A 21829-nucleotide genomic window follows, 5' to 3' on the forward strand; every position below is an offset into this window, starting at 1 on the left:
TCCTTGACCTTCACAGACACGATTTTTCCCTAAGGATCTCACCTTTGAAAGTGTTTTCAAAGGCCAGGCTCCAGCACATGCCTAAAAGGAATATAGATGAGGGACTCATACAGGCCTTTTACCTGCAGCGGTGTACATACAGGCTGTTTACAATACAGAATCCACTTTATACTGCAAATGTGCTTCTACAATTTGTGTGTCCGCTGAACCAGTTTTCTCCACGTAGTTAACACTATAAAATTCCTCTATCTTCATTCCTGTGAAAAGTGTCATACTTTTTTTCTCAAACATACCTCAGGAAGTTTCACTAAGAACCATGGAACTAAGCGGGGCACAGGAATAGAGGTCACAGCTCTCTACCAACTGGCAATCTGGAAGAATTTTAGCCCCAGTTTCTTCTCTCTTGAAATGTAGTTAGTTATGTGCTTGTTTCCTCTCTAGACTGAGCTGAGAGTAGAAATCATACCTGAATGATCTGTAGACTCCTAGTGTCTAGCACAGCGCCTGTAAACTGCTCAATAGTTCAGTGCTTAATGCCAGACACCCAGGAATCCTCTGCCTCAGAGCACAAAGGCTGAAGCAGAGCCAGAGCCCAGATCCAGGGCTCAGCCCTCCTGAGGACAGCAGAGCTCGAGTCCTGCCTGAGCAATGCTGTTTCAGTGCCCCCAGACACTGGAGTTTCTTTCTTTTCCCATTCCTTTCCCCCCAGTAAAACCCTGGCTACTCTCTCCACACCAGGCAGTGCTAGGGCCCCTCTCCCGGGACATGGCCTCCTGTACACAGGCCTGAGGGCTTTAACCATCCTAGGAGAAGGTGCCTGGCCTTTCCTCTGGGCGTGCCTCTGCGGAACACACAGACTCTGATCCCGATCGAGCGGTCAGATGATCCTTCTAACTCTTTGTTCATGGGGCACACCCACTGCAAATGGCCTGAAGAGGGGCGAGACAAATGTGTGTCATGTTGGACACACATCTGTCCTTAGCAAGGAGAGAAGCTTGACAGCAGGACACCACTGTAAAAGACATTAAGGGATCCATCCACTGATGTAATTATTCTAGCCATAATTATTCTAACTTCTGTTAGTTATATGAGGACAACTTCCACTTTATGTATCGATTACTGAAGAATCTTGATATCCTGACTGCTACTACCTTATTGGTGGTAGTGGAGAGCAATTAAACCATAAAGTAGGGAGTCTAAAAAAATAAAAAATAAAAAAATAAAAAATAAAAATAAAATAAAATAAAGTAGGGAGTCTAAGTATAAATTCTAGGCCCCGAAGGAAAATTTAAGGAGTCTTATACCCTTACCCCAGGAAGTTACCCCTCTGTTAGTTTCCCTAACAATTTGCGTAGAGTCACACTTGTGAGGGCAGGAACTCAAACGGGCTCAGTGGGGCTGATTTTACAGATAAGGTTACATACAATTTGGTCAAACGTGTGAATCCAAAGAGAAACATGTTAATTCTGGAATAAGTTTTATGTAAAATAGGTTTTTATTTTTTTCATTTCTTACCTATCCCTTAGCCTTCTCGTTCCTGCAGAAACAAAAGAAATGTAACGATTAAAGAAAAATTCCTGCAGATTGAGGCACATTTATCTAACTTTTAAATGACCTCATTTTTCCTTCCTCAGTTAAGGGCCCATGTGAGGGGGAGCAGGGAGGGAGGGCGGAGATGTTCATGACTAAACTTTCTCCTTGACCAATTTTGTTTAACTTGTAATTTAGAAAGGCTGATCAGTTAAAATCCTACCCCCTCACTGGCAGGGGCATTCTTTGGTAATGGTATTTAATAACAGAACTCCCACTGGACACTTACTTACCCTTTTCTTCTGGGAAAAGCAGCCATTCCTCTTTGCAAAATCAAGACAATCACAGTTGCACATTTTCCCAAATCTTTGGCTGTATTGCAATGGTTGTTTCATTTTGTAATCTCCAACTAAACATTTCCTAACCATGGATTAACAATATAGTTACTGACTGGTTTCTTTTAACAGTATTTATCCAACATAACAAAATAAACTGCAATTTGTTATACTTTTTTTTTACAAAACATTTTATAAATATTTTTACAAAATGTATACAAAGCAATTTCAAGTGAGACATACTATACAAATGAAGGTATTTAAGCAAATAAAGCCCACACCACACTGACAGTGAGTGACGCGTCCTCTTTAAGTCAAGTCAGTCTGTAAGGCCTCCCTAATCTAACAAAGTCTGCTAAATTCTTCAGCGCTAAAATAGTTCTTTTTCGTAATTGCCAGTTTAAAATTTGCTTTATCTTTAGGCAGTACTTAAGGACACAGAAAATCAAATGCTTAATAACAAATTCACACTTTTCCACAACAGAAAAAAAAAAAAAAAGAAAAGAAAATGATTTTTGTTACTGAGTATGAGTAGCTCTAAAACTTAACTTTGACTAATGAATCTGAACAACTGAATGTTGGCCATCCGAGGCTGAGCTCTCACCCTCCACCAGAGGGGCCTCGACATGCGAGTTATGACCTAATCACAGGAGTAAAATACATTTCATAATCGTCATTTGTCATTATCTAGAATCTTTCCTCCATAAAAAGTAAACTTACATACAAGGACACAAAAATTTACAAGTTTCATTTTGGTAAATTAGGCTCTCCGTTTTCTAGACAAGTGTCAAGGCTTAAAAAACCCTTTAAGATGGTATATCGAAAAGTTGGGACTGGGGTAGCAGGGCAGGGTAGGGAAGAAAGAGAGGTGACAAACGTACATGGAGCTTATCTTGTCTCTTAAGCATTCCACTGATTCAGTAATTAGTAACTCATTAGTAGCCTCCGTGAAGGCTTCTAGGTATAAATTTCCACAATGAGAAGAATTTGATCAGGAGGGACCATCTTTAAGTCTTGCTAGGAATTAGGGGAGCATGAGCCCTAAGAGAAGAGCCTATGAAATCATGGGGTTCAGGGCAGGGTGTTACCCCAGGGCTACCCAAACAGAAAGTTCCAACTGGCAATACCAACTTATCTTTCTAATATGTTACAATACAGGAAGAAGGGGAAATCTGCAACTTGGACATTGGCACAAATAAGGAAAACATGGTCACCGTAAAATGGCCCAGATTTTCCAATTTCTATTGGCTCAGGGGTGGGAGTGGGGAGAAGGTATTTTGCTTTTGTGAAGACTGGCTGTCTCACAGGGTTTCTTTGTTTGGGGGACTAAGGAGCAGGGAGAGTCTAGGTCTTCTGTTACTGTGTTTTCTAGTAATCAGAAGCCTTCCTTTCCATTGCAGGCCAACCTGGAAGAGAAATGCCCAACATGACGACAGGGGGGTCATCCCCATTCTGGGGATGGCCAGAAGCGGATCTTGGCAACATGTTAGAGTGGCGCAGCGTGGGTTGCGCCTCTAAAGCCAGAGAGATGGACAGAATAAATGAGAGCCCGTGCACATAACAGGGAGGGTGAGCGTGTACACACTGTCGCCAAAATGACCTCTGGATCTGAACAGCCCAGACACACGCACGCACACAGGTATGTAAGAGGGTACATACAAAATACCATATGTAGCTTTCCCAATGCTAGGAGATACTGATGGTTACAATGACATTGAGAATGAAAGTGTCAACAGAAACGGGATGACCTGGGGCAGGTATACAAGAAAGGAAACTGGGGAAAGCTCCCTGAAAAGAAATATAAATAAATAAAGCAATAAATCACGTTCACGAACATGAACGTGGGCCAAACACAAACTATGGCAGGGAATGTCCTTTGGCTCTCAAGTGGGAATCCTGGGTCTCAGATCTTTCCTCTCAGTGGTGGGCTGGCTGGTTACCTTTGGTTTGTCTGTGTTTTGGTAATGATTGCTGCCAGGGGTGACTACTGTTCTCAGACAACAAGAAGCAGAAACAAGGCCAAAGTCCCCTTAACGTTTAAACTGAAAAATTACAACATAGTTTTCAAATGAAAATACTTTTGACGCTTGCCTATTTGTTGTGGGAGGGGTGCAAAGAGAGGTTAAATGCAACAAAACCCAGCAACCAACAAAAACATACATTGTATGCTGCCTAGATCCAATTATAGAACGCAAAACCCTTGTTTTTTCTCAATAGTTAACATATATATGCTTTTACATATATACATATTATAATCCTCATGGCTCTATCCCGGCCTCCCCTGTACACTGTGCCACTTAACTGGTTTCCATTTTCTTTTATTTCGCCTGGTGAGATTATCGCAAGTCGTGCTGTCGCAACTCAAAACAAAGTATTCCCTAGATGAAACTCAACGTGGATATGCTGAAGAGGTGAGGTTTTGCTCCGGGAGCATCAGAAAAGCACTTGAACGATGAACAGGAAGCCCTGCTTGTGCGCTACAGGTGCTCACGCCAGGGCCGTGGGTCCTGGCAGAGCAGCCAGGACTAACTGCTCGGAGGCGGCCAAGGGGAGAGCCATGTGGTCTCCCGGCCCATGACACCCCAAGACCCCCCCCAAAGCCAAAATTTGGAGATGCAGTGGGATTTCTTTAAAAGGTATCTTCTATCAGTCCTGTTTGATTTTCTTTAATAAGTCTGTTCTTTTCAAATGACTTATGATTGTCAGAATTTTACCCAGGGCCTAGTGTACTGTGATCTCATTGAGTTACAGTGTTTAAAAAAAATAAAACAGATAAAAACAAACAAAAAAATGACTATAAGCACTTTCAAAACACTTGAAATGTGTAGGGCCCATCAGACTGCTTTCTAACAAGGATCAGTTTTACTGAAGGATCTCCCTGTAACCACGACGAGTATTGCTCTTAAACAAAGAATGGGATTGAGATTAGAAAGAATAAGCTGTGATGAAAGATCAAGCAGGCTGGAGACAGGAGACCATTTCCATTGCTTTTGCCAGGAAAGAATGTAACTTGTCCGGGGCAGGGTCTCAGGGGCAGGTGGGGGAGGACTGCGGCTATTAACACTCTAGGATACTATTTACAGCTGCTTCTAAAATGGAGTCAGTTTCTACAATGCCTTCACTGTGGTCCGGGATGAACTTTTCCAGGCAGTTTTCCTGCGAAGCCATTGGAGAAAAGTTGGGGAAATCTAACTCAACAGAGCCGCTAACCGTGGGGTCACTCTGGGGCTGCCGCCCCGCCTTTTTGAGTTCCAAGATGTTCTTAAACGTTGTTTCTAAACTCTTAGTGAGCTGGAGATCAGGCTGGGGCTCGGCTGACCCTTTCATGATGTCTGTGTGTAAAACTTCATTCTTTGGAGAATTCCGCAGAGTCTTGTCCTGGAAGGAGCTATTACACGTCATCTCCAGGTGCGAATCTACTAGGAGGCTTGAGAGTTTGCTCTCAGGACCGTGATCTGGTCTGGACGAGTTCTTCCGGTGCCCTTCAGGGCCGGGAGAGCACTCACTGCCTTTCACGGAGTCCTTCCGGCTGGTTTTCTCTTCAGACGCACTCCGGTACTGAACTGAGCCCATTTTGTCAAATTTCAGTGCTCTGCCGAGGCATTCGGTTTTTTTAGCAATGTTTCCTTCTGCGGAGACCACGATGTGATTAGGCACTAGATGAAACTGGTCATGATTCGTGGGTTCTGCCGCGCCTGCTTTGGCTCTGTCTCTGCTCTGGGCCTTGGCCGTCAGATGCACGGAACTGGCTGTTTTACTGCCGTGCTGGTCACTCCTGCCAAACTGCGTCTCATGAGCAGCTTTATCGAGTTTGAAGGAACAACAGAAATCAGCCTGAAAGCCCTCTGGAAATGGGAACAAAAAGAACGTTAATGAAAGAATGAGACAGGACTAGACAGTGGCCCCTCAGTGGGTCAGGTGCAAACCCACCCCACCCTACCCCACCACACCGAGTCAGCTGTTCATGGCCAGGAATGTGCAGAAGCACAGTACTTGAGGGGCGTCCTTGAAAAGGAACTGAGGCTGCGGGGCTGCAGCTTCCAGAGGAGCTTAAACCTCTTTGAAAAAGGAGCTGCTGGATGACAAATGGGAAAACCCAATGGGCAAAAAGCTCCACTTTGTCTTGGTCTCTCACTGTAGTTTTGGATCAGTTTTTTATTAACGACTGCTTTGAAACAGTCTGAAAACAGCAATCAGATGTTAGTATCAGCCTCGTTTCTTCCTTGGAGCAGAAGGCCCTGAACAGAGGCTCTGGCGGGGGGCCGGGGAGGACACAACTACTTGTCTGTGGGTGATCGCACTTCAGTCCCTCTAAACGCGTGGCAGGGGACCTGGCATAACTGGTGGCACTTTGCCAGGAACACAAAACGAACGATCAACATGCACCTTAAATGGCATCTGCTTGGAAGGGCGGTGGGGTATGGAGGAACCGGGTCTGAGGGTGAGTGCTGACCTGTGCCAGGCTTGAAGAGCCAAGGATGGCGAGAGAAGTGTTAGTGAGGATTTAGCGGGTGGGGGGTACGGAGGGAGGGAAGCAGGTTGCTGTTATGCAAGGGCAAAGAAAGTGTTCACTCTGGAAGTAATGAAAGTGAAATAGAGCTTTGGTGGTACCTATAAAGCCACAAACGTGGATTTGTTCACTAAATCCCCAAATATGAGATCTCGGGGATACAGCCTTGAAATCAAAAAAGGCGATTCCACCCAACAAACACTGTGCACGTACAATACAGAGGAGGACGGAGCATGCCCCTGCCCACGTGACACCAGGCCTGAGGGGCTGTGACAAAAGAGGAGGGTTTATCCCCAAAGCCCAATTCACCCAGTGGCAATAGGGGATTTCACGTTCTAAGAAAGAGGGGCAGAAATATATCTCACATTATTCTCTTGTTTTTTGGAAAGATTTGAGGATTCTCCTAGGTATACAGCAATTCCTTAGGACTCTCCCTTTACACTGAGTATAAGGATCATGTATTCTCTTTGAAAATTTCTTAAGCCACATCAAACACAAGGCTGAACCTTAATATTTAAGTATCAGAAAAGATGTTAGAAAAATAGAAGTAAAGCCAGAGGAAAATAATATTCCAATAGGAGGGGAATGGATTAGCCAAATTATTGAATTAGTATATTAAAAATTTATTAAATATTATTTTGAAGACTATAGCAACAGGATAAAAACTTCAGATGTGTTAAATGGAAGAAAATTAGAATAACAAAATCACATCTAGCACATGACATATGATTATAATTATATTATAAGTGATGTATGCAAATGGGAACCATAACTGGAAGAAAACTTGGAGAAATAAAAACATTCCTTTTCTAGGATGGTAAAAGTCTGGGTAAAAATTGATATTCCACAAATTGTTATGTTATTCGATTTAAGAAATTTTAGACGCTAGAAAGAAGTACAGAGAATTCATTTATAAACGGCAGAATGTGGGTTGAATCTAGCACAGATGCAAATAGCAGGAAGCTGATGGGGTGCGGGAAGAGTACCAACAAGGAGCACTACAATCTACTAGAGCCTGTGGGCAGGGACCATGTTTCACTGATTCCCCCCCAACAATGCATTGCACATAGTGAGAAAACTCAATCATTTGCTGAGGTTTAGTTGCTTCCGGGAAGGCTTCTGACTTACTTTAGTTCTCAAAAACTAGGGAAAGATTGATAAGTCTGAGTTTACAATGGGGAAGAAGAATCACTTAACTGAATGTAAAATTCCAGTTTGGATTTTGCAGAACAATCTTTTCAGAGTATTCATATCCTGCTCTCAACTCTGGATTTTTTTCTCCCCAGAATTCAGGATCTACCTTCAGGTTTCAAACTCCAAGGTCACTTCAGACAGTCTCCGCAAAGCCATAGTCCCTGAACCCTGGCGGTAGCTCTCCTCTGCTTTTACTCTGGCGTTTCTTACCGGGGTCTACAAGTGCCAGACGCTTGTCCCGGGACAGAGAAGCTCTTTCCTCCTGGTTGAACATTCTGTCGATCATCACCATCTCAGCGGAGGGATTGATCCGCTGAAAATGAGAGAGCCTAGTCATTTCAGATGCCCTTTAACAAGTGCAAACAGCTCGCTGTGTTTTGGGGACAAAGGAAGCAATCAGAAAGGAGAATATGTTTATCCTTGACATACTTTTTTGAATCGTGTTTTTTGGGGAAAGGTAATTTACCACATTGGTACAAACTTCAGAAGGTACTAAAGGGGATGTGGAAAGTCAGTCTTCCTTCTTCGCCTCCCCTGTGCACTGCCTTCCTCACCCACCCAGGGCCCTCCCTGCAGGAACCCTCGTGCCAAGCAGTTTAATAAACTCTTCCAGAGATAGTTTATGCACACACACAAATTTACGTTCTTCGTTCTTTATTTTTGCACACAAATGGCAGCAACTATACACACTGTTCTGTACTTTTCTTATTTCCTCCTCTGCTTAATATGTGGGAAATCTTTTCATTAGGATAACCTTTTACTTTATATTCTGCTATGCTATAATTGTGTTGTGTTTTGGCCATGCTGCATGGCTTGTGGGATCTTAGTTCCCCAGCCAGGGACTGAACCCGTGTCCTCAGCAGTGAAAGCACAAGAGTCCTAACCATTGGACCTCCAGGGAATTCCCTATAATTATGTTTTGTATTAAGGCTTTCCTTAGAATTATTTTTTGCTGTACAGAATCAAATCTTAAATTATATTTCTGGGTCTTATTTAACATAAAAATTCATGGCAGATATAATTTGTCCAAGTAATTAGTCCATTTGTCCAAGTCTGTCCAAATGGTCCTTTTCTCACAAATGATAGAGTTAGTCTTTTTGATATCTCAGAGTTTAGTTTCAGAAATGACTGTCAATATAAGAACAACTATTTCAGACTTTGGTGGCACAGTTTTAATATACGTAAGTATAGGCATATCTCATTTCACTGCGCTTTGCAGGTATTGCATTTTTTTTTTACAAATTGAAGGCTGTAGCAACCCTGCATCGAGAAAGTCTATTGGCACCACTTTTCCAACAACATTTGCTCACTTCATGTCTCTGTGTCACGTTTTGGTAATTCTCCCAATATTTCAAACCCTCCACCAGCAAAAAGACTACATCTCACTGGAGGCTCAGATGATGGTTAGCATTTTTTAGCAATAAAGTATTTTAAAATTAAGCTATGCACATTGTTGTTTTAGACACAACGCTACTGCACACTTAATAGACTGCAGTATAGTGTAAACATAACTTTTATTTGCACCAGAAAATGAAAAAGTTCATGTGAATTGATTTATTGCGATATTCACTTTATTGAGTGGTCTAGAACTGAACCCCCAATGTTTCTGAGGTATGCCTGTAAATATATACGCTTTAGTTAAACACAAACACACACACATACATATTTATACTATATTGCGTACGTGTATAATGTAGTTCAGCTAATCTCTCAAGGTACATTTTCAAAGCTGATCTCAAATTAAAAGCCACTGGTAAGAGACCAATTTATTAAAGTCTGTATGATTTTAGAACTGCTTCTAAAATCTCAGATAGGTTTGGTCTTTCCATCATTTTCTGAGATACCTTACTCCTTTCTCTAATTATCTGGTGTTTTAAAATTAATTTTAGGGGAGTTCCTCAGCGGTCCAGTGGTTAGGACTCAGCGCTTTCACTGCTGTGGGCTGGGGTTCAATCCCTGGTCGGGGAACTAAGATCCTGCAAGCCATGCGGTGCGGCCAAAGGGAAAAACAACAACTAATTTTCGTGTCTATCTGGGGTGCTGAAAATGCTCTGGAATTAACGAGTGGTGCTGCTTGCACAGCCTTGTGAATATACTAAAATCCATCAGGTTGTACGTTTTAAAATTAAGCGTGATTTTTTGGGGGGGGAAATTATTATTGTAATATATGACAAAAGATTCATATTTATTTTTTTATTTTACATTTATTGGAGTATAATTGCTTGTTGTGTTAGTTTCTGCTGTACTACGAAGCGAATGAGCTATATGTATACATACGTCCCCATAACCCCTCCCTCTTGAGCCTCCCTCCCACCCTCCCTGTCCCACCCCTCTAGGTGGTCACAAAGCATCAAGCTGATCTCCCTGTTAAGCATGATTTTTATGACATGCTAGTGATCTCTCAATTGAAAACAAGACAAAACTAACTTTTTTTTTTTTTTGGCTGCACCACGTGGCTTGCAGGACCTTAGCTCCCAGACCGGGGTGAAAACCCGAGTCCTCGGCAGTGAGAGCACAGAGTCCTAACCACTGGACAGCCAGGGAATTCCCAAGACAAAACTAATTTTAACACCTGTCACCACCTCATCTTTTCAGATATTATTCTGAACAATATTCAGCAGAAGTGTTGCTGGTCCTCTCCCACGTCTTCTGGTTGGTGAGAGGCAGTGGACAGCATCGGAGTGCGGATGGGGGTCAGGTGGTCCTGGTCTGTATTCTAGCTCTGCTAATTACACTGCAAACTTACTGGCTGTATGATGTTGGGCAAATTACGTAACGAAAGCCCTAGTTCCTCATTTGGAACCAGGAAAACAATAGCACTGACTCAGTGCGATCAACCATGGAAAGCATAGCAGATATAGCTGCTGTTAGTAGAAGATTCAGTCAAAGGTAAGTTTTTCTACAACTTTAAGTATCTGTGCCTTTTAAACTATATTGGGAAAATGTAATTTCTTGAAGTGTTTCTCTCTGAATTAGTAGCTGTGACCTGTGGAGTTTAAGAAACAAACATGCTTGGTAGTGGAACTTTACCATGGCATCTTCCAGGAGCAGGCATCTGTACTTGTTAAGCATAGCTTGGGTCCTTTTTAGGAGCTGAGTGGCAACTGTTTCAAATTCATTGTCAACTTTAAAAAGAGAGAGAGAGAGAAAAAAAAAGTAAGAGAGTGCAAATCACTCACTAGGTCCTTTTTTCCTTAGGACTGAAATGAATTATTCCTCCATTTTCTCTTCTTAGTTTAGTTCTCCCTTGGTTAAACATCATCCTTCTGCACTCCTGTCCCTCACTATTCACTGGAATGTGATCACAGAAACTCATTTTAATACTAGCTTATTTTCACTCTAATCAGGAAACTAAAAACATAATGCCTTTAATTAAGATCATTTATAAAAGAAAACCACGTTAACACAGACCAGCAGCACATGTCAATGAACAGAGAATGATCTACTAGTAGGTGACCTAAGCCTCCACTTCCTTCCAACAGCATGAAAGACTGAAACCGCTGAGACAATGAAGTCCTACTGTCCGGGCTGGGCAGACCAGTTTCACGTAACGACACCAACTCGTCCGTGGCATCTCGCAGGTCATGGTCCTGTGGCTCTGTCCTTTGTCTCTCTGTCTCCAAAGGTCTCACGTTTTCCACTTCACTCTTCTCAGAACCTCCACATCTCTGTTTAATGCTGGATGTGGACACTCTTCCCTGGTCCTCCCAGGGAAGCTCACAGTGGATTGACTGCTGCACTCCCCTCAGAGACCCTGCTCTGGACTCACTTTGGAACCTCAAAGAATGCCTTTTGGGAGCTACAGGATCTATCTAATTCATAAAAGTGATAGCAGCAGCTCAGGGTACGTATGCATTCTATCTAAACGCAAGGACTGTGCTTGAATCACCGTGCACAGCACCTCGTCCAGGGCCGTCCTGTCTGCAGCCAGCGTCCACACAGTGCTCTGGATTCACTGCCCTCAAATGCGTCCATAAAATATTCGGACATCTGGGTATCCCTCCAAAGAATGCTGAGAAAAATAAGTCACAACCCTCAACGTGGACTGGGAAATCAAGTAAATTGGGAAGAAGGTAGGTCTGCAATGAAAAACAGTAACCTGGCTACCATCTGGGGGTGATGAGGCTCTGGTTCTCCTGTGGGGTGAGTCCCCGGGAGGGCGTCCCTAGGAGGGTGTCTGGTGTCAAGGTGGCACTCTGGGGGTCCAGCCTGCTTACCTTTCTTCAGGTCTTCCTCCGTGGGCATGGAGCCCTGGCACACATGGTAGGAGAGCAGCCTTTGCACTGCGTCACTGAGTGATCGGAACTGACTTTTATCAGGTGTCACTGTGTGGGTTTGGTCCCTCTGTAACTGCTGGAGAATGCTGTTAAAGAGAAATCACCAATGGCAGTGTTGAGTCATGTGAAGAAATCTAATCACGATGGTTATTTGCATGCAAAGACAATGAGAGACACAGGAATGTTATTATCCAGAGTATAGCAGGTCTTTTTTCCCCTCAGTTTTTTTGGTTTTTTTGCGGTACGCGGGCCTCTCACTGTTGTGGCCTCTCTCGTTGCAGAACACAGGCTCCGGACGCGCAGGCTCAGTGGCCATGGCTCATGAGCCCAGCTGCTCCGCGGCATGTGGGATCTTCCCAGACCGGGGCACGAACCCGTGTCCCCTGCATCGGCAGGAGGACTCTCAACCGCTGCGCCACCAGGGAAGCCCTCCCCTCAGTTTTATACTTCATACATCATGGTGGGTTTAGAGTTTAGTCTAACCATCAACACAGGGGACTCAAACTATGACCCTGGCCTCAAAAGCATGGTGTTCCCCCCAGCCATTCAAGTGTGGGCGCTCACACAGACCTTGGCAATGCCTGACCACTGGCCAGCTAAGCTTATGGTAATATTTCTGTTCTGAACATAGAAGTTTATTTTTTTTTATTTTTTGGACTAATAAACATCATTGATAGAACTTATTATAGACGAATAACCAAACAAAGTCTGTGTCTCAAAACCAGTGTTAAATCAATCTCAGGGCTGAGAGGAAGAAAAGGGGAGCCTAAAATCACAAGAAGTGCAGACATCTCCTAGGATCCCTGTCCTTCTGGATCCACGCTCCCTTCAGGGTCTTCACCATCATCCATGTTCTCTGCCACTGGACAAGCTTGCATGATATTGTCTTCTGATACAGAACAAATCATCCAAGGTTCACTGGGATTTCAGGAGAAATCAGATAGCTTGGCAGTGTGACCACCATGAATAAACAACAGCTCTGCTGGCCCATCTTCTGCATCGTCCTGGGATTGTTCCTCTCCAATTTTACTTAAATCCCAGACATTCAGCCTGTGATCAGTATAACTGCAAGCCAAAATGGTCTCATTGTGAGGCGACCACTGAACCTGGAATATTTCATCCTTATGTGATTCAAAGGAATGCAACTTAAGTTTCGGATTTCTCAGATCCCACAAGGCAACAGTCTTGTCAGCTGATCCTGTGGCAAGAAGGAACTCACTAGAAGGACTGAAAGAAAGGCAGTTCACTTCAGCAGTGTGAGTACCAACTGCGCGGCTTGGTTGGACATAGGACTTCATTAAACCTTGCTTCTCCTCAGAGACCCTCAGGCCAATCAAAGGGTATGTGGTTGCTAAAAAGACAAAGAACTATTCTCCTTAAGAACAAAAGGGTGAACGGTAGGCTCAAACTACATTTGAGATAGATATAGATATAGATATAGATACCTCCTAACAGAAATAAACTATAGGGAAAGATTTCCAAAGTATACTTTAAAAAATATGTAGTATCATAACCTGACTGTTGTTGTATATTTGTTGAAGGTTAGGAACCTAGAAAAATGTTCAAAATGGGTCATTTCCGAAGGTAACTCACAAAGCTCCTTTAGTTAGCTGTTTTGCAGCAGGCCTCTTTTGTCCTCCCGAATGACTGTCCACCTAAAGACAAAACACACCTCTTATTATTCCCTTTTGTAGAATAAGCAAAATACAGTTATACATAAGGGTCACTATGTTTCCAATATTTTCAAATCCTTATCAAGAGCAGACTCTAAATGTAGCATTTGCTATAATTTGCCAGTGTTGAAAAATGAAACAAAGAAATCCACAGACCCATGTAGCGAAGTTGCACTGTGTCAAGATTATAGAAAGCTGTACTATCAGCTCCTTGGAAGGACTTAGCTGTACCCTAAAGCCTGATTTCCCAACTCCCTCTACAAAGCTTCATTATATTTTTGAAGAAATATATTTTAAGTAACAACTCCATAAACATCTGAAAATTCAGTAGACGGTCCTTAATTCATCCTCTCAGTGGTAAATAAGGGAGCAAACACGTCTGAGCTCCTGTCACATACAGTCCAGGTGTGTGACCTAGCAGAGGGCATTTCTTGGATCACGGTAAGGAACAAATACGCCTTACATCAGAACCTGAGAACTGAACCAGATCCTTCACTGAGTATTCCAGGCAGGCCCAGACTACCACAGATTTCATTAAGCTATTATAAGTTTGATGGAGAAGAGACTAAGGCCTTAGAAAACTGAAAACAAAAATTTTTTTTCTTCTTTTTCAGACAAGTATGGGTTAAAAGACCATAGGGACTGACTACTTCATACACTCCTGCAGGAAAAAAAAAATCTCTAGTATAACTAAGAGGAACAGATTCACTTTTGATAGGATAATAATCATTATCATTCAACAGTAAACGACATTTTTTGAGTGCCTATGATGTGTTGGCTGCTGGTATACTATTAATTCATGAGGAAGTGAAAGAACTGTAAACATGTGAGAAATAGAACAGACACATTCATCCTATAAACATTAACATTACAAGGCATGGCTCTCGGGGAAGGTCTTCAGTGAGCACTTTTGTGGGCACACAGGGTGACAAGGCTGACTGTGCAGGTGATGCCAGACAGCCACTAGCAAACAGAAGGCGACGCGACCACATTTTCTGTCAGTCGTGCTGAACATTGAGAAGAAGCTGTGCAAACTGTTTTCTACCTGCACAACTGGCTGGCCAGGAGATGATCCAACGACTTTTTCCTGCTGTGGTTGTGTGGTTCCTAAGGACACCGGTATAGCTTTGCTTCCAGAATCCTGTCCTATTAGAATGAACACATGAGACGACGTTCAACAGAAACAGTAAATCAGGCCCCTTGTGTAACCCCTAGAGTCCAATGTACACAGATTACTGAACATTCTGAAAGGGATTTGTTTATCATGGGTGCTGGCTGTGAGGAAGGAGAGCAGGAAGTACACTTATCTACCAAAGCTCTAAAGACAGAGGTAAGGATTATTAAAGCTTATTTAGGTAATAAATAGAAATAAACACATAAATAAATGGTAATAAATAAAAGCTGTCAATGCTACAGTTTCAAATTATCTAAGGTCTAAGGAATAGGCCTCAAAGCAGTGATCTGTCAGTATTACAGAACCCCCGAATACTCACAACTTAAGAAAGGGAGGCCCAAATAGAGGACTGGCTAGGAGTGTTCATGCCGTCATCTTTTCTAGTACTTATTGAGCAGTGCGGGTGTTCAAAGCTTTAGAAGAAATGGAAGACACGGCCCACCGTATTTTTTATTTTTGGCTGGGGTGGGGGAGTGTGGGGGGGAGATTCTAAATATACAAATACAGGATAGTCACAGAGTCGCATGTGCCGTATGATACTAGGTTTCATTGTTTCTAAGCAGCACATTTTTTTCACATAATTTAATGTGTTGTAATTTAAACAGAAGTGCTTTTCTTTTCCTCGTTAGTATATAAGATACTACAGATGCAACATGGTACATTATTTGGGTGGAAAGGATACGGAAAGAAGGAAGGATCAGAGCGGAGGTGAGGCTGAGTGGAAGAGATGCAGGATGAGGGATGCGTGAAGAGTGTGCCCTGGTGCTGGGAGGACTGGGACAGACCAAGGAGAGCTCACAACAGGGGCTCCTGACCTGGCAGTGCTGTGCTCAAGAGGCCTGGGATGGGCGCTTGTCTCAGGCCATCTGCAGTCTTGGAAGCAGAAATGGGGGAAGTCTGATTCAAACTTTTTTTTTGAGCCTGTGAAAAAACATTGCCAAGATGGAAAAATTAATATCATGATAAAAGCTTTAATCACTTAAAGTGCCAACCGAGTCTGTTAACGAGTCTCCCGCATCACCTTCGGTTTAGCTTACAAAAGTTTAAAAACATTATTCTCCTATCGCATCGGGAGAACTGCAAAGAGTACCCTTTAAAGTCTACAAGCCTGCTGAATTTTCTTGACGCCATTCAGGAGGGATGACTGATCCCAGCTGAGCTGATTGATAGCCTCTGCTTTCTCACTCCTGGAACTCCTGTGTTCATGGTGCTCAGATGCAAAGCTGAGCCTGAAACCAGTCTCTACCCCCAACAGTTTCTATCCTCAGTAATGCAATGTCACGCCTGCAAGGATTATGACCCTGAGTATCAGTTCCCATGTGGGGTCTGCAGGGATGCTGAGCACCCAGTCAGGGCCCAAGCACCAACCCCAAATCTACTGTCAACATTCGCTGTCCACTGTGTGGATGATCTAAAGGAAGTCTCACCCCTGCCGTCTGGGATGTCTCTAGTTCATGTCATGATAACCTCAGGTGCCATGTAATTGGGAAATGTAAATTCAACTGAATATTAGTCTGAGCAAAATATTATTAGAAAAATTAATCTAATGTTTAAACTGTTGTGTGCTTCCTTTCTATAAATAAGGAAGATGAACTGGATGATGTTTAAGGACTAACAAATTCCTTTTAGCTCTAAAAAAATCTGTTATCTCTATAATGCATTTAGAGTAAGATGATAAAGGGTTTCTAAACTACTCCCAAATGTTAATCCTTTATGTCATTACTACTTCACAGTGCAGTAAGTTTTCAGTTTTTCCTTCAGTTTTATATTTTGTATACCAGCAGGCGATTTAGAGTCTAGTTTAACCATCTCCTGTGACCTTGGCCTAAGCAAAATGTTCCCACCAACCATTCACATGTCGCCGCTCACACAGACCTTGGCAATACCTGGCCATTGGTCAACTAAACTCATGTTAATATTTCTGTTCTAAACAATGAATTATTCTAAACAATTAATTATCTATTTGGTCCTTTTTTCTAATACAGAAATGGAGATGGATTTGACATCAACCAAGAAAGACTGGAGGAGGTCTTTACAAAGTTGGAAACAGTCACTTTGCTCATCCTTCCATTAGCAGGGAAGGTCGGACCTGCATCTCTTAGTGAGAACACCACGGGGGAAAATCTCCCGGTCTTCACAGCATTTGCCCTAGAAGATAACTCCACACTTTCCTACTGTAGGGAAGCTCTTCACAAGAAGGACACCCGTGTTGTGAGGAGGCCTGGGGTGAACAGTGAGCACAGGCCTTCCTCACAAATATTTCCAAGGGACGAACACTAAGGGCCACCTTGACCTAGTGGTTAGCGTTCCGGGCTTTCACTGCCATGGCCCGGGTTCAATCCTTGGTCGGGGAACTGAGATCCCGCAAGCCGCTCGGTGCAGCCAAAAAGTAAATAAATAAAAACAAAACTAAGGGCCACCTTGAATAAAAAAACAAACAGGTAAAAGTTGGAAGAACGTGGTCTAACAGGGCAAGGCTATATTCTAGATGGGACTCTGAAATAACGAGATCAACAGATGAATAGGTGAACCAGAATGAATATGTTCAAATGACCAAAATCCTCATAGCAGTGTTGCCGGGACACAACATTTTTGGAATTTCTTTCAATATGCCTAGTTCACATGAAACAGAAGAGTATCATCCTAATTGCTTAAGAGCACACAAGTTTGTTTTTTTTTAAATAAATAAATGTCATTACCCAGCCTGATCTCCCACCTTATTTATCAGATATCACCTTGAATGATTCCTAGCTATTGAACAGACAGATAAAACAAAATCCATGCATACAGAAGTAGTAAAACTGTAAGAACAGCAAGGAAGAAATCACCATAAAAGTCAGGAGAGGGGCTAGGTTAGGAAGGTACATGGAAGGGGGTACGTTCTGGGGCACCGATAATCTATTTCTTGAGTGGTTACCTGCATGGGTATTTGCTTTATAATTATTTGTTAACTGTACATTTATGTTTTCTGTATTTTTCTATGTGTTTCTTCATAATACAGAAGAGTAAAGAGAAAAAAAAAATTCTCTGAACAATGTAATCTAATGTCAAAGCTTGAAAAATTGCCATCATTTAAGGGTATAAAGTACTGTTGTGTCTGAAAACAAGGTTACTAACTGTAGGGACACCTCTTGTTTGAGCAGGTTTTTTGTTTTTTGTTTTTTTTGGCTGCAAGGTGGTCTTTCTCTAGTTGCAGCGAGCGGGGAGCTACTCTTTGTTGCGGTGCGCGGGCTTCTCATTGTGGTGGCTTCTCTTATGGCGAAGCATGGGCTCTAGGCGTGTGGGCTTCAGTAGCTGCGGCACGCGGGCTCAGTAGTTGTGGCTCGTGGGCTCTAGAGTGCAGGCTCAGTAGTTGTGGTGCACACGCTTAGTTGCTCTGAGGCACGTGGGATCTTCCCGGACCAGGGCTTGAACCCGTGTCCCCTGCATTGGCAGGAGGATTCTTAACCACTGCGCCACCAGGGGAAGTCCTGAGCAGGTTTTGGTGTAAGTGTTTTACAGTCCCCTTGCCCACACCCATGTGGGGGTTGAACACTGGCATCAGTGCATTTTCATCTTTCAGCTACTGCCAGTACCCCTCACTGTGTCCCTCCCCTTGGGACTGGAATGATCTCCCCACCTCTTATGCTATGAGGGTAACACGGGTTGGGCGGGGCGGGTAGGGCCAGGATGGTGGTAGAATTGTAATCCACTGGGAACTTGGTTTGGTGTCCCCACTGGAATCTCCTCCATTCACTAGGTCTGTATGTTTGGAAAGCGCTGCTGCCCGAGGGATCTGCTCTGTGCCCAGATGTTCGCTGGTCACTGGTCACTCCCAGTCCCCTGATTTCAGAGCAGGACTTTTGTGTGTCTGGTTCACTGCTGTATCCCCAGCACCAGAAGAGGGCCTGACACCATAGTGAGCGCACAGTAAATCATTGTTAAATGAAAATAAGTGAGTGAATTCCACTGCGGCATTAAGTCATAGGGGTCTGTACTTCCTCCTAGTCCAATGCCCCTGCCCAGGAGCCAGCAACTTTCTCTCATTCCCCCCAAATTTAGGTTGCCCCCGAACTGACAATCTTTTCCAGAAAGAAAATATATCATTCAGGTTTTTTTTTTCTGAACTCTTAGAGAAGACTTTTAAAAAATTTTATTTATTTATTGCGCCGGGTCTTAGTTGAGGCAGGCAGGCTCCTTAGTTGCGGCATTTGAACTCTTGGTTGCGGCATGCATGTGGGATCTAGTTCCCTGAACAGGGATCGAACCTGGGCCCCCTGCTTTGGGAGCATGGAGTCCTATCCACTGTGCCACCAGGGAAGTCCCTCTTAGAGAAGACTTGCTCTTGAAATATATTTTCTTCACAAATAGAGAAGCTATTTAAGGATATTTTGTTGAGAACTTGGCTCCAAGAACTCTGCTCATATCAATGTACAATTTTAACTCTTTAGACCCTGTATTATCTTGATACCACGTGAATATACAGAAATCCACCAATGGATCAGAATACTCAATATATCCCTATCCCCCTCTGTGGTACACTTTGTAAGAAGCCAACGACAAACTAGGAAGATGATATTCGTCAACTGACAGGCATTTGCTGGGTGAAGGAGGCCATCTGGGATCTTCCCAGCCCATAGTCTCCTCTGGGAATTGCCCCACTGCCATAGCAATGGGTTGGAGCCAGCACAGTTCGACACACAAAGGTCTGTTACCTGCTAGAGGGCATTAAGAGCTAGAATCCAGGGAACGAGCACCTTTTCTTCCCATGGAAAGTGCCAAGCCTGTCAGTGAGCAGCTTCTCTACCCAGAGGGGTGCTTTTTTCTATTTTGGCTCAGAGGGGCACTTTTTCCTAATTTGAACAAAGGCTCCATATAGAGCATCAGCTCTATATGTATAGAGCTCCGTATAGAGGCCCTGCGTGGCCACTTCCTCATGTTCCCCACGACTGGCTCCTCTGGTCAAGGGTGACTGAACCACGGGTGGGCCAATCAGACTCTCTCTCCTTGGAACTGAGAATTGGGGGAGGGGGAGGGATACCTAAGGGCCGCGGTTCTCAAATGCAGGTTTATAGCCTAATTGCATCAAGATCACCTGGGGGAGCATCTGAAAGACAAAGTTTCTGGGTTCATTCCACAAAGATCGATTCAGAAATCCAATGTGGGGCTTAGGAATCTATAAATTTCAGAAGCTTTCCAGTTAATTCTGATACATTGCTAAGTTTTGGAAACCACTGCACTTGCCAGTCTGTTTTTGTTTTTTTGTTTGTTTTGTTTTTGCCAGTTTCTGTTAAACGCTTGGAAGAGTGAGAGAGGACCATGAAGGAGAGAGGTGAGGCCATGCTATCTTGAAGAGGCCAAGGGAGGAGCAGAGAGCCTGGTTCTGACTCTTATAAAGAAGCTCCACTAAACGAGACGTTCTCCTTTTTGCTAAATGTGTTAGGGTGAGCTTCTAGAGAGCTGCAGCCCGAAGTACCTTGACTAAGACATTCGGGTGTTCACTGTATGCACAGCACCATGGTAATCACAGAGAAGGCAGCTGAAGGATACCACACACAGTCTTTGCCCTCTGAAAGTTTACCATCCAGAAAACAACCAGGCCCACCCAAACACATTGTACCATATTATGGTGTCCGACCTCAGGCCCTCATGCATGACCAGCAATCCTCTTTTTCCCCTGGCGAGCTCCTTGCTTATTTTCCACTGAAGCCTATTTCATTATCTTCAAACCTGTAAGCCAGGTGAGAATTCATTCAACTTTCTACCACCAAAGCTACGACATCACCTGCAACCCCATTCATCCCTTCCCGCTTCTCTGTTACAGTGGAAGAAGCATCCCCCAATGCTTTTATAAAAAGAATCCCACCAACGTTCTGGAATTCATATCCTTCTCCTTCTCATGAGCTTGGAAAAGAGCTCAAGCCTTTCCCGTATCTTATAAAAACCACACCCTGACTCCGCACATCCGTGGAGCTACTGCAGTGTCAGTTACTGTCATTTTTCTGGAAGTTGTCTGTGCTTATCACCACACTCCCCTACTCCCCTTAATCTATTGCAGCTGGCTTCTGCACATATCACTCCATGGAGACAAATCTTACCAAGGTCAACAACTGCCTCATTGTTGCTACATGTGTCAGAAACATTCCCATCCTGACTTCCACCCACTTCCCAGCAACACTCCACTCTGTGGACACCATCCCTCCCGTCTGCCTCATTTTCCTTTCTTAGCTTCCAAAGCTAAGGGTTTTACACCTCCTCTCTGGAATATTCTGAGTCTTACCTGTGGACCCCTCTTTCTGTGTCCACCCCCTAAGTGTGTTGGTGCTTTGGGGTTCTCTCCCGGCTGCTCCTCCTCTACTGACACACTCTTCCTGATCCGTTTCATCCACTCCCACCGCTTCCATCACGATATATATGCTGGTCAATCCCACTTCAGCTCACAATTCACTCTCTGCTTCAGCACATGTAGCTGTTGCCCATACAACTTGGTTGTCCCAAAGGTACCTCACCCTTGACAAACAACCTAAATTGAACTCAGAACTTCCCTTCAAATCATCATTTCTTCCCATGTTCTCTATTTCGGTGAACCTGGGTGTCACTGCCAGAAACTTCTGTGTCACCCTTATTCCTCCACTATAGCCAATCAATCAGAAGTTCTATCTAACCTGCCTCAAATCCATTCACTTCTCTCCATTTCTTCTGCCACTAGGCTCAAGTGGGTCTGCACTATTTCATGCTTACGTTACGACACTGGCTCCTGCGCCCGGCATCAGCGTCCTGTAGCGTTTAGGGCTCGCTTACCTTTCCCACCTAAATCTTCACATCTCACTTGAACTTGTTTTCCTTCTCCTGCAGAACCACGTTCTCTTCTCTCTGCAAGGCTCTGCACTTGCTGATTCCACTGCCTGAACATTCTTTACTCAGACCCTCTCTTGCTGGATAACCTCCTTCTCCTACAGTAGGGCTCAGTCAGAAACCACTATTTCGTGGAAACCTGCTCAAACCATCCCATCTTGGTGAGAGGCTCCTTTTCGGAGCCTGGTGCCCTGGGCTGCTTCCACCAGAGCACTTAGAATACTGTCTTGTGGCTCTCGGCTTATCTGCTGCCTCCTGCTCTGCAAAAGACTGTTGCATCCCTGGGACTTGGCCCAGGGCTG

General features: G+C 43.7%; 1 protein-coding gene across 6 annotated transcripts in view; it reads right to left on the reverse strand.

Annotated features, from left to right (window-relative positions):
- Positions 1 to 1878: 1878 nt before the first annotated feature.
- The window catches only part of BICRAL (BICRA like chromatin remodeling complex associated protein), a 103460-nt gene continuing 83509 nt past the window's right edge, over positions 1879 to 21829 (reverse strand). For 5 of the 6 annotated variants that reach the window (XM_033864233.2, XM_033864235.2, XM_073810703.1 and 2 more), the window contains 7 exons: positions 15509 to 15614; positions 14565 to 14665; positions 13440 to 13501; positions 11787 to 11932; positions 10600 to 10694; positions 7780 to 7882; positions 1879 to 5710 (listed from right to left, as the gene is read on the reverse strand). In XM_033864233.2, coding sequence (XP_033720124.1) covers positions 4923 to 5710; positions 7780 to 7882; positions 10600 to 10694; positions 11787 to 11932; positions 13440 to 13501; positions 14565 to 14665; positions 15509 to 15614 — 1401 coding nt within the window. In that variant the 3' untranslated portion in view covers positions 1879 to 4922. The remainder of the gene's footprint in view (positions 5711 to 7779; positions 7883 to 10599; positions 10695 to 11786; positions 11933 to 13439; positions 13502 to 14564; positions 14666 to 15508; positions 15615 to 21829) is intronic. The other variant, XR_004528424.2, reaches the window with a different exon arrangement.

The sequence above is a fragment of the Tursiops truncatus genome, chromosome 10 (genome assembly GCF_011762595.2).
Source record: "Tursiops truncatus isolate mTurTru1 chromosome 10, mTurTru1.mat.Y, whole genome shotgun sequence".
NCBI classification, from domain to species: domain Eukaryota; kingdom Metazoa; phylum Chordata; class Mammalia; order Artiodactyla; family Delphinidae; genus Tursiops; species Tursiops truncatus.